Genomic DNA, 15,221 nt, shown 5'->3' on the forward strand with positions numbered 1-15,221 from the left:
TACGCAGCTGGAGGTTGAATGTTATAAAACGTATAAAACGTTTGCGAACCACTGCCCTAGAGTATAGTGACGCACCGGTGAGTCCATCTATGTACCCCATCAAAATCTAGCATTTTAAACTAGAGATATCTGCTTTTCAGACAGACAGACAGACAGACAGAAGACAGACAGACAGACAGACAGACAGACAGACAGACAGACAGACAGACAGACAGACAGACAGACAGACAGACAGACAGACAGACAGACAGACAGACAGACAGACAGACAGACAGACAGACAGACAGACAGACAGACAGACAGACAGACAGACAGACAGACAGACAGACAGACAGACAGACAGACAGACAGAGCTGTTTAAAAAGGAGCAGGGGCACAACTTTCACGGGAACGTGGGGCGTGTGTACAGTTAAGCCCTAAAGCTTAAGCTTAGGCACTAATGCCAGACAGCCTAAAAAAAAATCTAAGAAAAAACTGAATGTATTGGATTTTTGAAGGTATTGTTCTCTGTCTTAATTCAGCCGGCCCTCACCACCCACCCAATATTACATGACCCCAAGAAACGCCCTGTTGGTTATGAGTCAACCCGCACATCACTAGCGGCTAATGCATGACATGCTCACAGAGGCTGCAAGGTGCTGGAAATATTTGACTATGTTTACCTGACAAACACAGACAATCCATAAAAATCACTTCCAGTATTTGTCCAGGCAAACACACTCTTTGCCTTTCAGACGGTATTGATTTTAGTTGTTGTGAGATATAATTTCACTCATTACTTTCCCAAATACTTTGCAGTTAAGTGTGAAAAGTTTAATTGTATTACTGTGTTTTCAAAGAGGGTGGTTTGGAATTAACTATTTTGATGAACATGTTTCAAGTCATTATTGTATGCAATGAAGTTTCAGACTTGTGTTTTTCTTTGTAAGCTTTGCCAGAGACCAGTTAAACCTCTAAAATTCTAAGCCGTTGGGGGTGAGGTGGTACATATGGAATTGTTTTAAGATGGTCAAATGAGTACTTGTTCTCAACTTGCCTACCTGGTGAAAAACATGTGAAATAAATAAAATAAAATAAAAAACAGCATGAAAACATGAGGACGGACGGACAGACAGATAGATAGATAGATAGATAGATAGATAGATAGATAGATAGATAGATAGATAGATAGATAGATAGATAGATAGATAGATAGATAGATAGATAGATAGATAGATCTAGGAGATCTAACAAAGCTCAGGAAATATATATATTTTTTGGTCACATATTTATTTTTGTTGGCACAAAACTACCTCCGTACTTCCATTTGTTTGTATGGGTTACCATCGTGTACCTGAGAGTCTCCCCTTTCCATAATGCAGTCATATTAGTTTGAAGCTCAAACGGTTAGGACGCTACAGACATTCCCATTTACGGGATCTCTCATTGTCTGACAAACTGAGGTGGATTGGGACACAGTCCACGCAACAACAAAAAATGACATTGCTAGTTTAAATTGTCGGAATTTGATGGGGATTTTTTATTTATTGTGTCACTTTAGATTGATGCACAGGTGTACTGTAAAAGCTTTGCTATTGAGATGAGAGTTAGGAAAACGCTTGTATTTCTGGTAGAACAGGCAACAGCCTCAATGAATCAAAAACGTCATCAGTGTCAAGTCAAACATATTTATTTGTTTAGTTTAAAATATATTTTCAAATTGAATTATAGCATACAGTACAATAAACAAATTCCTAATAACGTATTCTTATTATAAATTAATAAAAAATATAATGCAATTTAAAACATAGACAATAGAATCTACTGGAATTGATATTCAATCAAAATGCTGGTATCTATATCCAGTTACAGTATACAGAAATTCCTCCATTTTGTTCATCATTTTGCTGTTATATCACCGACCACACATTCATTCACACAGCAAGGGCTAAAGAAAATAACTATCACTTTGCCTTTATCATTGTTTCACATGCAGTGAATGAGTGACAGAACTAGAAAATGGCATTAGTAGGACAACCTGTTGCAGAATCTCATAAATATACAGTAATCCGATAAAGTGCTCATGCAGAAATCATGGCCGATCATGATCAAGTTTACGTGAGGCTTTCTGTTCAAAAAACAGTTCACTTTTTGGCATCAAAATCAATGGTATTAGTTAGCATCATGGTACATTCTATGCACCCCAGTGTGACATACACAAAGCTCTAGCGCAGGAAGTGCTTCCAGAAGAATTATATAATGTTGTATTGTTCTATTATTCCAGGAGCCAGGAAGTGCTTCCAGAAGAATTATAGAATGTTGTATTGTTCTAATATTCCAGGAGCCAGGAAGTGCTTGCTGTAGGAACCTGAAGGACATGCTAGCAGGGGGCTTTTTGCGGCCTAGAGCAGTATAGTGCCTGCATAGTGCCAGGGTAGGGTAGGGAAGTCTCCAGTTACAGTATACACTGCTACTGCCAACCATACAGAAGATGCAAACCATTAAGAAAGGAGCAAAGATGCTTCAGCTTCAAATGTATCATACACAGACACTATACCCAGTTAGTGTAAACATTCTAAAAGGAAGACAGAAAACAAACATATAGACTGATTTTCTTTGCTTGAATGGAATTGAATTGCATATCATTTGCATCAGCCCTAAGAAACATTAGACTTTGGAAAATGCAGACTTCATCGTGCTTTGGAGCACATGCTCATTGACCTGTGTTTATGATGGACTTTCTGGTTGCCTGACACTGTGGCAATAGCTAAATGTTTGCTCACACAACTGAGTAATAACCTTGAGTTCATGTCATCAAAGCCAAGCTGTTGCCTAACTGATTATCTGATCAAAACCATTTTTAACCTCTCCATATCAGACATGTCTCCTGTCAGGGTGGTCTCCCAGGGGTGAAATCTTTTCAGATATTTGAAAGATTTTACTGCAATTTTGTGTTGCATACATTCATACATAATCAGAATTGTATGATTCCATGAGTCTGTACACTCTTAGAAAAAAAAGGTAACTTCTAGAACCTAAAATGGTTCTTTGGCTGTCCCCATAGGAGAACCCTTTGGAGAACCCTTTTTGGTTCTATGTGGAACCGTTTCCACAGATGGTTCTACCTGGAACCTAAAAAGGGCTCTATGAAGAACCTTTTTGGACCCCCTTTTCTAAGAGTGTAGCATGTAGCTCTGTGGATTTCAAGAACATTTCGAATACAGAATGAGTTTTATTTGAATGTATTTTCAAATAATTTCCCATAAATAGCCTTCTATTTGAAAGTATTTCCAAATATTTATTTCAAATGCCTGGGAGTGTATTTGAGTCAGTGTATGTAAGTATTTTCCAATACTTTCCAAGTGTATTTCCAAATACTTTCCAAGTGTATTTCCAAATATATTACAATATTCAACTACATGTCTTGAAAAAATAAATGTAAGATTTTATTTTATATATATATATATATATATATATATATTGAAATACTTACTTCTAAATGTATTTGAAAGTAATTGAAATACCCTATATAGTATTTGAACCAGGTCTGCCAGTTACAAGACATTGAAGTCTCATTCTCACTTTCTGTGCAAAATCCCTCTATCAAATTGATAGAGACAGAATGAATACCTTAAATTATTCTGTGTGTGTGTGTGTGTGTGTGTGTAACAAATTCAATCTAGTCTTCTCAGACTAAAAGCATCATAAGCTGAATGTCTGGTCTTTCTCTTTTGTGTGTTTACGTGCAGCCGCAGGACTCTACGATCATATCAGGGACGTCGGTCTTGACGATGCTGTGCTGTGAGTTGAAGTAGACCATAGACAGAGGCCTACGCTGGATGGGCACGCAGCAAGAAGACACCGCTGAATTGATGCCGTTGGCTTTAAGCTGACTGAACACTGTGGCGTGGAAAGAAGACGCGATGCCCGGAGACCCGGCCAGGGCCTGGGGACACTGACCCATGCAGTGATTCATGTGGTACCCTTCTGGAGCTATGATCCAGTCCTGCCACTGGATATCCTTGAACTTGACGTAGAAGTCCTTCTTGCAGCAAACGCTGACGTTGTCCCCGCAACGCAGGGACCTCCTCTGGAGGATGTGTTTGAAGTTGTCACGGAGCCGCACCTGGGCCACCACAAATGGCTGATGAGCCATGTCCATGGTCTTACCCAACTCACACAGGTTCTGGCCTTGGCCCGGCTCAAACCCGGCCTCCTTGCAGGTGACCTCAAGCTGTAGCTGCCGCTTGCCCCCGTCCATGAAGGCCTGTAAGGTGTCTGTGATGAGGAAGGTATGCCAGTTGCTCTTCTGCACATCCAAGATCTTCTCCAAGAGGAGGGTGTGGTTGGATCTGCTCTCCCCAGGGCGAGACAGATAGATGTGGGCTGTGGCTGTGGGGCGGGGACCCCGGTTAGGGGTGTCGGAGGAGTGGACATACAGCCACAGGGCAGACTGAAGCACTTGGATACTGTGGTCTCTCTCCTGCTGGAACTGGAAGGTAAGGCCTGGCTGGGCGCCAGTAGTAGTGTTCATCTCATCTAGATCACAGAGAGAAAAGACAAACAGAGAGAAAGTGTGATGATCGGTTTGTCATCTTTCAACTATAAACAGTCTTTCAGGTCCATTCTATAAGTGATGCCAATACATCTAGAGCACTACATTCAACATTATGCAAGTCAAGAACTACATTAGATTAATTTCACTAAACATATAAACTGATATGTATGTTGTTATTTCAAAGTTATTTCAAACCATCAAAATCGAATCATTAATAGTTTCTATTGAAATGCGCAAGAGAAAAGAGGTGTGTAATATGCATGAGCGTCACCAACTGCTGCGTAAATAAAGGACTGAGATCAAATAGAACGATGCGAGCAAACGCACGAGATATCTTCAGTCAGGGTTTCAATGTAAATAAGTGTGTCAACTTTGTATTTCAATGTACATGGCTTATTTACATTGTTCCAAAAGCGCATTAGATACCAGCACATTTGAATCAAATCAAGTCCCACTTTAATTTAATTTTACTAGGCAAGTCAGTTAAGAACAAATTCTTATTTTCAATGACGGCTTAGGAACAGCGGGTTAACTGCCTGTTCAGGGGCAGAACGAAAGATTTGTACCTTGTCAGCTCGGGGGTTTGAACTTGCTAGTCCAACGCTCTAACCACTAGGCTACCCTGCCGCCCCATAAAGCCCAATAAAGTGAACATAAGGTTCCACTAGCTAAATATATATTATAATGTAAGTACACTTACCCATTTCTGCGAAGCTCACTATTTCATATCCCGGATCTTTGGTTTCCGTGATCTTGTTTTCAAGTTCAATGGTTCCGTCCGGTCTGACACGTCCCGCGTGCAGTTTGCGGAGCGCGGTGAGAAGTGCAGCGCGGGACACAGTCGATGTGATATTTGGTCTCTCTTTCAGGTGCAGCTTGTTCAAGATCTGCTGCTTGGCGATTTCAACCATGAGCCTCTGCTCCGCATCCTTCTCCATTAGCGGCATGCCGCAGGACGCGCAGCCCGGAGTGGTCCCTGCAGTGGCCGCAGCCTCCAGGCCCATCACCAGCAGAGACGTCATCAATAAATACATTGGCAACGTTGAAGATGAAGAGAACAGCATGTTGGTGGAGTATCGAACTCTATGTGTTTTAAAGGCACAAGGCGTTGGTAAAATAATCGATCAAATGGAAGAAAACATGGTGAAATATGTGTTGTTCCTGAGTTGGTTACACAAGTTCCTGAACTTTTTTTTTCAGTCAGCAGGTGCTTGTTCCTGCAGGTGGATGCCTCGAAGACAAGGGTTAAGAGAGCGTGAGTGGTACTTTGTGACACGTTAGAGGGGGGGCACCAATGAGAACATCAAATACATTACAGCCACTACACTGTCTCGCTCTCTTTCTTTTTCTTAGAAAACACACACACGCACGCACACACACACACGCGCACATACATACACACACCACGTAAGCAGAGAAAGACGTGCAAGAACGAGAGAGAACCATAGCGCACAGTGATGAAATATGACACATTATGCACAGTGCTTTTAAGGTTAAAATAAGAGATAGCTGGGACCGATAATATAGCCTATTACACCGCTATATTACAGAATAATAAATCATAATAGCCAAAATACCTGTGGCATGCCATGCCACGTAGACCAGTAGCGTTTGCCAACTTTGACACATCTTTATTTGAACGATGGCATGACGCCCGGGTATTAGTCAGCGCGACGCCTCACATTGAAGTGACCAGACCAAAGTACAGCAAACTATGAACTTTACCCCAGTTAGTTATCACTCTTTACTCAATCTATCTGGACAGATAGGCTTGATAATGTAAGTAAATATGATGCAATTAATTAGGCCTATTGCTCTGTCGGGAAATGTCCTGCAGAAGGGAGTGAGGGGCGTGTAGAGCAGGAGAGAGACAATATTGATGTGCACTATAGTCTCTCAGGAATATGAACTTAATGTTGATTTTGATGTCTATTCTACTCTATTTAATGTTTTGATCATGTATTTGACCGTGTGAGTCCGCATGTGCGCAGGTGTGTCTGAAATGGATAGTCGTTATGGGCTATTTTTGTGTCTGCATAGTGTAAGTGTTATATTTTTGACCCAATTGCAAAATGTTGTCAATACACTCATAATACACACATTTGAAGTGACGCATGCCTTCTAGCAGGTGAACGAACAGGTTCTAAAAGTGTGATTAGGCCATTGCCTCGTTAAATAAAGGTAATGGGGGCTTAATGGCATTACACTACAATGCTGTATATTAACAGCAGTACACTGTGAATTATGGTGCGTTTTTTCAGAAAGTGTGGTGGTCGGGGAAAGAATCGCTAACTCATTAACATGTTTTGAGGCGTGCCTTGTAAGAGGCTATATTTGTTGATGCAATATCTCCAAAGCTAACAAATGGAATTGTTTTAAGATGGTCATAAAATGTATCATTTATCCATTTGGTTTTTGAATTTTAGGACCGCTGTAGGTATAAAAAATATATATATATACGAAAATGATTTGATTAAACATTGAATTTGGCCTTTACTGCTATATCCCATAGAAACGCATTGAATAACACAAAACAGAAAGTAAAAAAACAAATCATAAGGCAAGGTTTTGAAATATCTGTCCTATACCTGAGTGATATAAGAAAACATTGTTTTTTTACCCCATGTTCGGTCATGTTATTTTTGGCACATTTTACCTCCTATACACTTATTGCCATTTTTCAGCCTGGTACTAGGTTACCTTCCAAAGAATCCCCTGATGCTTCTGTGCATTGTAGAGCATTGGCTTCATCAATGTTTCAGCAAATAATTTGTATATATATTTTATTTATATCTACAGGGGTCCTAAAATTCAAAATCTAATGGCTAAATTATACATTTTATGACCATCTTAAAACAATTCCATATGCAGGTTTAATAGATATTGTGATATAAGGGCTTAGACCTACAGGGGTTTAAAATGATGGTAGCTAAACAAGAACATGTCACAGTCATAGCAAGTAAAAATAGGATGTTGTTGTAGTTTAGCAGGCTACTTGCAAGCTTATTTTTGTATTAGAAAATACATGTATTCTAATTCAACTGTTACAACATACATGAATTGTACCTCAGGCCAGTGAAATACAAATGTACAAAATAGGTATTGAAACTATTGAAGTACCTATATTAAATACATGTAACAGAAATACTGCCCATCGTTGGCACTAGCTGCCTGCACTGTAAATCTGCAACAGTTCACTAACCACTGTGCTTCCAGTAATGCCCTGTACATTCTACAAATACATCATGTTGCTGTAGTCAGGTGTTACAGTAACATGCTGTAGTCAGGTGTTACAGTAACATGCTGTAGTCAGGTGTTACAGTAACATGCTGTAGTCAGGTGTTACAGTAACATGCTGTAGTCAGGTGTTACAGTAACATGCTGTAGTCAGGTGTTACAGTAACATGCTGTAGTCAGGTGTTACAGTAACATGTAATATAACATGCTCAGGTGTTACAGTAACATGGTAGTTACAGTAACATGCTGTAGTCAGGTGTTACAGTAACATGCTGTAGTCAGGTGTTACAGTAACATGCTGTAGTCAGGTGTTACAGTAACATGCTGTAGTCAGGTGTTACAGTAACATGCTGTAGTCAGGTGTTACAGTAACATGCTGTAGTCAGGTGTTACAGTAATATGCTGTAGTCAGGTGTTACAGTAACATGCTGTAGTCAGGTGTTACAGTAACATGCTGTAGTCAGGTGTTACAGTAACATGCTGTAGTCAGGTGTTACAGTAACATGCTGTAGTCAGGTGTTACAGTAACATGCTGTAGTCAGGTGTTACAGTAACATGCTGTAGTCAGGTGTTACAGTAACATGCTGTAGTCAGGTGTTACAGTAACATGCTGTAGTCAGGTGTTACAGTAACATGCTGTAGTCAGGTGTTACAGTAACATGCTGTTAATGTGTGTTTCAGTAAAGTTCCTACAAATCTACAGTAATCTACAGTACAGCACTTCTGTGCTGCCAGTAAATTACTGTAAAAAAAATATTTTTACAGGAAATGTTCTACAGTGTACCTGAACCAGGTCAATGACATTCCTAATAACATAAGACAAGACAGTCATAGTGAAATTAATTGAATAAAAATGAAAAATAAGGTGTGTAGAAAATTCTCCGTTATTTTACACGATGCATTTGATCCCAGAGAATAACACTTGAAAACATTAGCTCTGTAATCAAAATGTAAAAATATGATGTTGGTGGATGAACACAGGTTAGATGAAGTAATTTGTCATTTTAACCCTAGTTGAACCGAAATTGTAGTCCTATAATAATTCACTGGTTTACTTTAATCACAGTTAAATGTACTTGCCCGCCACCTTGTGGCGAGTTGTGGTTACTACACTAATACAATTACAACAGGCAGGGAAAGGGGGGAAAGGGAGATACCTAGCCAGTTGAACAACTGAATGCATTCAACTGAAAAATGTCATTAAACCCAACCCCTCTGAATCAGGCATCCACCCATAGCAAGCTTATATGCACCACGAGGCTAAAGTAGGCCAACAGTGCATCTTTTACGGTTACCAATTACAGTAAGCAATGGTTTATGTAAGTCACTGGATTATCAACAAATAAATTATATTACAAAAATATTATTTGATTTTCAATAAGGAACAATAACAATAAGGTGAAAAGTATAACACAGAGATTCATTTAACGAAAACAAATGAGGGAGACAATAACTCATGTTACAGTATCAAATGAAATGTTATTGGTCACATGCACATGTTTAGCAGATGTTATTGGTCACATGCACATGTTTAGCAGATGTTATTGGTCACATGCACATGTTTAGCAGATGTTATTGGTCACATGCACATGTTTAGCAGATGTTATTGGTCACATGCACGTGTTTAGCAGATGTTATTGGTCACATGCACATGGTTAGCAGATGTTATTGGTCACATGCACATGTTTAGCAGATGTTATTGGTCACATGCACGTGGTTAGCAGATGTTATTGGTCACATGCACATGTTTAGCAGATGTTATTGGTCACATGCACATGTTTAGCAGATGTTATTGGTCACATGCACATGTTTAGCAGATGTTATTGGTCACATGCACATGGTCACATGCACATGTTTAGCAGATGTTATTGCAGGTGTAGCGAAATGGTTATGCTTCTAGTTCCTACAATGCAGCAATATCTAACAAGTAATATCTAACAATTTCACAACAAATACATAATACACACAAATATGAGTAAAGGATATATAAATATATGGACGAGCAATGTCAGAATAATGTCAGAGAATGACACAGACTAAGATACAGTAGATAGTATAGAATACAGTATATACACATAGGAGAGCAGCCAATAGGCCTACAAACACAGCAGAGAGGGACACAATACACTAGACAGGACATGTAGTACGGTAAACATTAGGGAGTCCAGCAGGGCAGGAGTGACAACACCGTGGCACAGGAGACAGCCAAGACAGCCAACCAGGAGACAGCCAACCAGAAGACAGCCAACCAGGAGACAGCCAACCAGGAGACAGCCAACCAGAAGACAGCCAACCAGGAGACAGCCAACCAGGAGACAGCCAACCAGGAGACAGCCAACCAGAAGACAGCCAACCAGAAGACAGCCAACCAGAAGACAGCCAACCAGGAGACAGCCAACCAGGAGACAGCCAACCAGGAGACAGCCAACCAGAAGACAGACAACAACCAGAAGACAGCCAGCACCAGGAGACAGCCAACCAGGAGACAGCCAACCAGAAGACAGCCAACCAGGAGACAGCCAACCAGAAGACAGACAACCAGAAGAAAAAGTGGAGCGGTCACAGAGTCGGCAGCCAGGAGTATGGTGGTTAGGTCACTGAGTCAGCAGCCAGGAGTATGGTGGTTAGTCACTGAGTCAGCAGCCAGGACTATGGTGGTTAGGTCACTGAGTCAGCAGCCAGGAGTATGGTGGTTAGTCACTGAGTCAGCAGCCAGGAGTATGGTGGTTAGGTCACTGAGTCAGAAGCCAGGAGTATGGTGGTTAGTCACAGAGTCAGCAGCTAGGAGTATGGTGGTTAGTCACAGAGTCAGCAGCCAGGACTATGGTGGTTAGGTCACAGAGTCAGCAGCCAGGAGTATGGTGGTTAGTCACAGAGTCAGCAGCCAGGAGTATGGTGGTTAGTCACAGAGTCAGCAGCCAGGACTATGGTGGTTAGTCACTGAGTCAGCAGCCAGGACTATGGTGGTTAGTCACAGAGTCAGCAGCCAGGACTATGGTGGTTAGTCACTGAGTCAGCAGCCAGGACTATGGTGGTTAGTCACAGAGTCAGCAGCCAGGACTATGGTGGTTAGTCACAGAGTCAGCAGCCAGGAGTATGGTGGTTAGTCACTGAGTCAGCAGCCAGGAGTATGGTGGTTAGGTCACAGAGTCAGCAGCCAGGACTATGGTGGTTAGGTCACAGAGTCAGCAGCCAGGAGTATGGTGGTTAGTCACTGAGTCAGCAGCAAGGAGTAAGGTGGTTAGTCACTGAATCAGCAGCCAGGAGTATGGTGGTTAGTCACTGAATCAGCAGCCAGGAGTATGGTGGTTAGTCACTGAGTCAGCAGCCAGGAGTATGGTGGTTAGTCACTGAGTCAGCAGCCAGGAGTATGGTGGTTAGTCACAGAGTCAGCAGCCAGGAGTATGGTGCTTAGTCACTGAGTCAGCAGCCAGGAGTATGGTGGTTAGTCACAGAGTCAGCAGCCAGGAGTATGGTGGTTAGTCACTGAGTCAGCAGCCAGGACTATGGTGGTTAGTCACAGAGTCAGCAGCCAGGAGTATGGTGGTTAGTCACTGAGTCAGCTGCCAGGAGTACGGTGGTTAGGTCACTGAGTCAGCAGCCAGGAGTATGGTGGTTAGTTCACTGAGTCAGCAGCCAGGACTATGGTGGTTAGGTCACTGAGTCAGCAGCCAGGAGTATGGTGGTTAGTCACAGAGTCAGCAGCCAGGAGTATGGTGGTTAGTCACAGAGTCAGCAGCCAGGAGTATGGTGGTTAGTCACAGAGTCAGCAGCCAGGAGTATGGTGGTTAGTCACAGAGTCAGCAGCCAGGAGTATGGTGGTTAGTCACTGAGTCAGCAGCCAGAAGTATGGTGACTAGGTCACAGAGTCAGCAGCCAGGAGTATGGTGGTTAGGTCACTGAGTCAGCAGCCAGGAGTATGGTGGTTAGTCACAGAGTCAGCAGCCAGGAGTATGGTGGTTAGTCACAGAGTCAGCAGCCAGGAGTATGGTGACTAGGTCACAGAGTCAGCAGCCAGGACTATGGTGGTTAGTCACAGAGTCAGCAGCCAGGAGTATGGTGGTTAGTCACAGAGTCAGCAGCCAGGAGTATGGTGGTTAGTCACAGAGTCAGCAGCCAGGAGTATGGTGGTTAGTCACAGAGTCAGCAGCCAGGAGTATGGTGGTTGGTTAGTCACAGAGTCAGCAGCCAGGAGTATGGTGGTTAGTCACAGAGTCAGCAGCCAGGAGTATGGTGGTTAGTCACTTATGGTCACTGAGTCAGCAGCCAGGATGTATGGTGACTAGGTCACAGAGTCAGCAGCCAGGAGTATGGTGGTTAGGTCACTGAGTCAGCAGCCAGGAGTATGGTGGTTAGTCACAGAGTCAGCAGCCAGGAGTATGGTGGTTAGTCACAGAGTCAGCAGCCAGGAGTATGGTGGTTAGGTCACTGAGTCAGCAGCCAGGAGTATGGTGGTTAGTCACAGAGTCAGCAGCCAGGAGTATGGTGGTTAGTCACAGAGTCAGCAGCCAGGAGTATGGTGACTAGGTCACAGAGTCAGCAGCCAGGAGTATGGTGACTAGGTCACAGAGTCAGCAGCCAGGACTATGGTGGTTAGTCACAGAGTCAGCAGCCAGGAGTATGGTGGTTAGTCACAGAGTCAGCAGCCAGGAGTATGGTGGTTAGTCACAGAGTCAGCAGCCAGGAGTATGGTGGTTAGTCACAGAGTCAGCAGCCAGGAGTATGGTGGTTAGTCACAGAGTCAGCAGCCAGGAGTATGGTGGGTAGTCACAGAGTCAGCAGCCAGGAGTATGGTGGTTAGTCACAGAGTCAGCAGCCAGGAGTATGGTGGTTAGTCACTGAGTCAGCAGCCAGGAGTATGGTGACTAGGTCACAGAGTCAGCAGCCAGGAGTATGGTGGTTAGGTCACTGAGTCAGCAGCCAGGAGTATGGTGGTTAGTCACAGAGTCAGCAGCCAGGAGTATGGTGGTTAGTCACAGAGTCAGCAGCCAGGAGTATGGTGGTTAGTCACTGAGTCAGCAGCCAGGAGTATGGTGACTAGGTCACAGAGTCAGCAGCCAGGAGTATGGTGACTAGGTCACAGAGTCAGCAGCCAGGACTATGGTGGTTAGTCACAGAGTCAGCAGCCAGGAGTATGGTGGTTAGTCACAGAGTCAGCAGCCAGGAGTATGGTGGTTAGTCACAGAGTCAGCAGCCAGGAGTATGGTGGTTAGTCACAGAGTCAGCAGCCAGGAGTATGGTGGTTAGTCACAGAGTCAGCAGCCAGGAGTATGGTGGTTAGTCACAGAGTCAGCAGCCAGGACTATGGTGGTTAGTCACAGAGTCAGCAGCCAGGAGTATGGTGGTTAGTCACAGAGTCAGCAGCCAGGAGTATGGTGGTTAGTCACTGAGTCAGCAGCCAGGAGTATGGTGACTAGGTCACAGAGTCAGCAGCCAGGACTATGGTGGTTAGTCACAGAGTCAGCAGCCAGGAGTATGGTGGTTAGTCACAGAGTCAGCAGCCAGGAGTATGGTGGTTAGGTCACTGAGTCAGCAGCCAGGAGTATGGTGGTTAGTCACAGAGTCAGCAGCCAGGAAAATGGTGGTTAGTCACAGAGTCAGCAGCCAGGACTATGGTGGTTAGTCACAGAGTCAGCAGCCAGGATTATGGTGGTTAGTCACTGAGTCAGCAGCCAGGAGTATGGTGGTTAGAACCTGGCTATGAGGGATGGCCAGTCCTCTTCTGGCTGTGCCGGGTAGAATTATAACAGAACATGGCCAAGTTGACGGCCAGCAGTTATGGAGCAGTTAGATCCAAGCGCATTACAGTGGGGCAGTAAAGTGATGTCTGTAAAGTGGGGCAGAGATCACAAAGAGGAGGGCATCAAGGCATTCAAAATGGCTACAGGGATGGATGTGCAGGAGTCATGGCTTTGGGTCACGAGGTCTGGGATCCCGGGTGCCTCATTGGATGGTCTGGTGGGTACGACAGTCGTGGTGGAGGTCAAGTGTCCCTATGGTGCAAGGAGGCAGTGAAATCGAAATGATTTCTATATCAAGGAGGGAAGATTTTACCGCCTCTGAAGACCATCCTTACGGGCACCAGGTCAAAGGTCAGCTCCACATCCCTGGAAGGGACACTTAAGCTTCTTCATTGTTTAGACCACCAAAGCATGCGACCCCATCCAGCGTAACAACCTCTAACAGACTCCTATTGCTCCTCCTGTCAGTACCCGTTTTCAGGGAAGACCATGGTCCAAAAATATTCCACATAGTACACATACACGGCTCCTAGAATAGGTTATTTTACATGAAAGTTTTGCTCAAAGCAGCCAACTAAAGTAATGTAGTTAACGTAAGTTCAATCACAAAGGGTGGTCTGAGTACATCTCCTCAGTTTCATTTAGTAGTACAACACAATTCACATTGCATTTTATAATGGGCACACTGGGAATGTATATCTGTGATGTTTAAATGATGTCTTACACCCCCCCCCCCGTAGAGTGAGAGAGTACATCACTTCCAGCAGATCACCTAGCTGAGGGTGGCGTTGATCATGCACGGCTTCTCGTGGGGTGAGCCTGTTGTTCCGCATGTCACACCTCATGGGGAAAGGGGGACAAAAAGTACGGATTTCCATTAATCTACAAATTCAATGTTTTACACAATATTGCATTATATTTGATGAGTTACTGACCTGTCCACCCACAGGCTTGATCTGCTGTCGTCTCTAAAACTGGATGCTCGCGCTAGGATCCCACTGGAACAGGATGTCCATGCACCGGAAGGTCTGAGGGATCCTCTCCTGTTGGGACTGGAAAACAAAAGACACATTTGGTCAGTGGTGGGTCTTTTTTCAATGCTGTATCACCGTCTTTATCTGGGCAGAAAATGCATTGTTTATCATAACACAAACACACTTTGGACAATGTGACAAGTTGTCCCTCATCTCCCAATCCTCATGCCTCATTGTTTGTTATTTCTTCCGAAATCAACAGTCTGGATCTTCCTCTTCTGGCATGGTGGATGTGTCTGGATCTTCCTCTTCTGCCATGGTGGATGTGTCTGGATCTTCCTCTTCTGCCATGGTGGATGTGTCTGGATCTTCCTCTTCTGTCATGGTGGATGTGTCTGGATCCTCCTCTTCTGGCATGGTGGATGTGTCTGGATCCTCCTCTTCTGCCATGGTGGATGTGTCTGGATCCTCCTCTTCTGGCATGGTGGATGTGTCTGGATCTTCCTCTTCTGTCATGGTGGATGTGTCTGGATCCTCCTCTTCTGGCATGGTGGATGTGTCTGGATCCTCCTCTTCTGGCATGGTGGATGTGTCTGGATCCTCCTCTTCTGGCATGGTGGATGTGTCTGGATCCTCCTCTTCTGCCATGGTGGATGTGTCTGGATCCTCCTCTTCTGCCATGGTGGATGTGTCTGGATCCTCCTCTTCTGCCATGGTGGATGTGTCTGGATC

The 15,221-nt window shown here is 43.7% G+C and overlaps 1 protein-coding gene across 1 annotated transcript; it reads right to left on the reverse strand.

Moving 5' to 3' along the window:
- Positions 1–1,653: 1,653 nt before the first annotated feature.
- LOC115118835 (inhibin beta B chain) lies at positions 1,654–5,968 on the reverse strand. Its single transcript, XM_029647562.2, has 2 exons — positions 5,238–5,968; positions 1,654–4,518 (listed from the first exon to the last, which is right to left on the reverse strand). Exons 1-2 carry the CDS (start codon positions 5,599–5,601, stop codon positions 3,719–3,721), a joined length of 1,164 nt encoding a protein of 387 aa, XP_029503422.1. The 5' UTR covers positions 5,602–5,968; the 3' UTR covers positions 1,654–3,718.
- Between the last annotated feature and the right edge of the window lie 9,253 nt (positions 5,969–15,221).

The sequence above is a fragment of the Oncorhynchus nerka genome, linkage group LG15 (assembly GCF_034236695.1).
Source record: "Oncorhynchus nerka isolate Pitt River linkage group LG15, Oner_Uvic_2.0, whole genome shotgun sequence".
NCBI lineage: Eukaryota > Metazoa > Chordata > Actinopteri > Salmoniformes > Salmonidae > Oncorhynchus > Oncorhynchus nerka.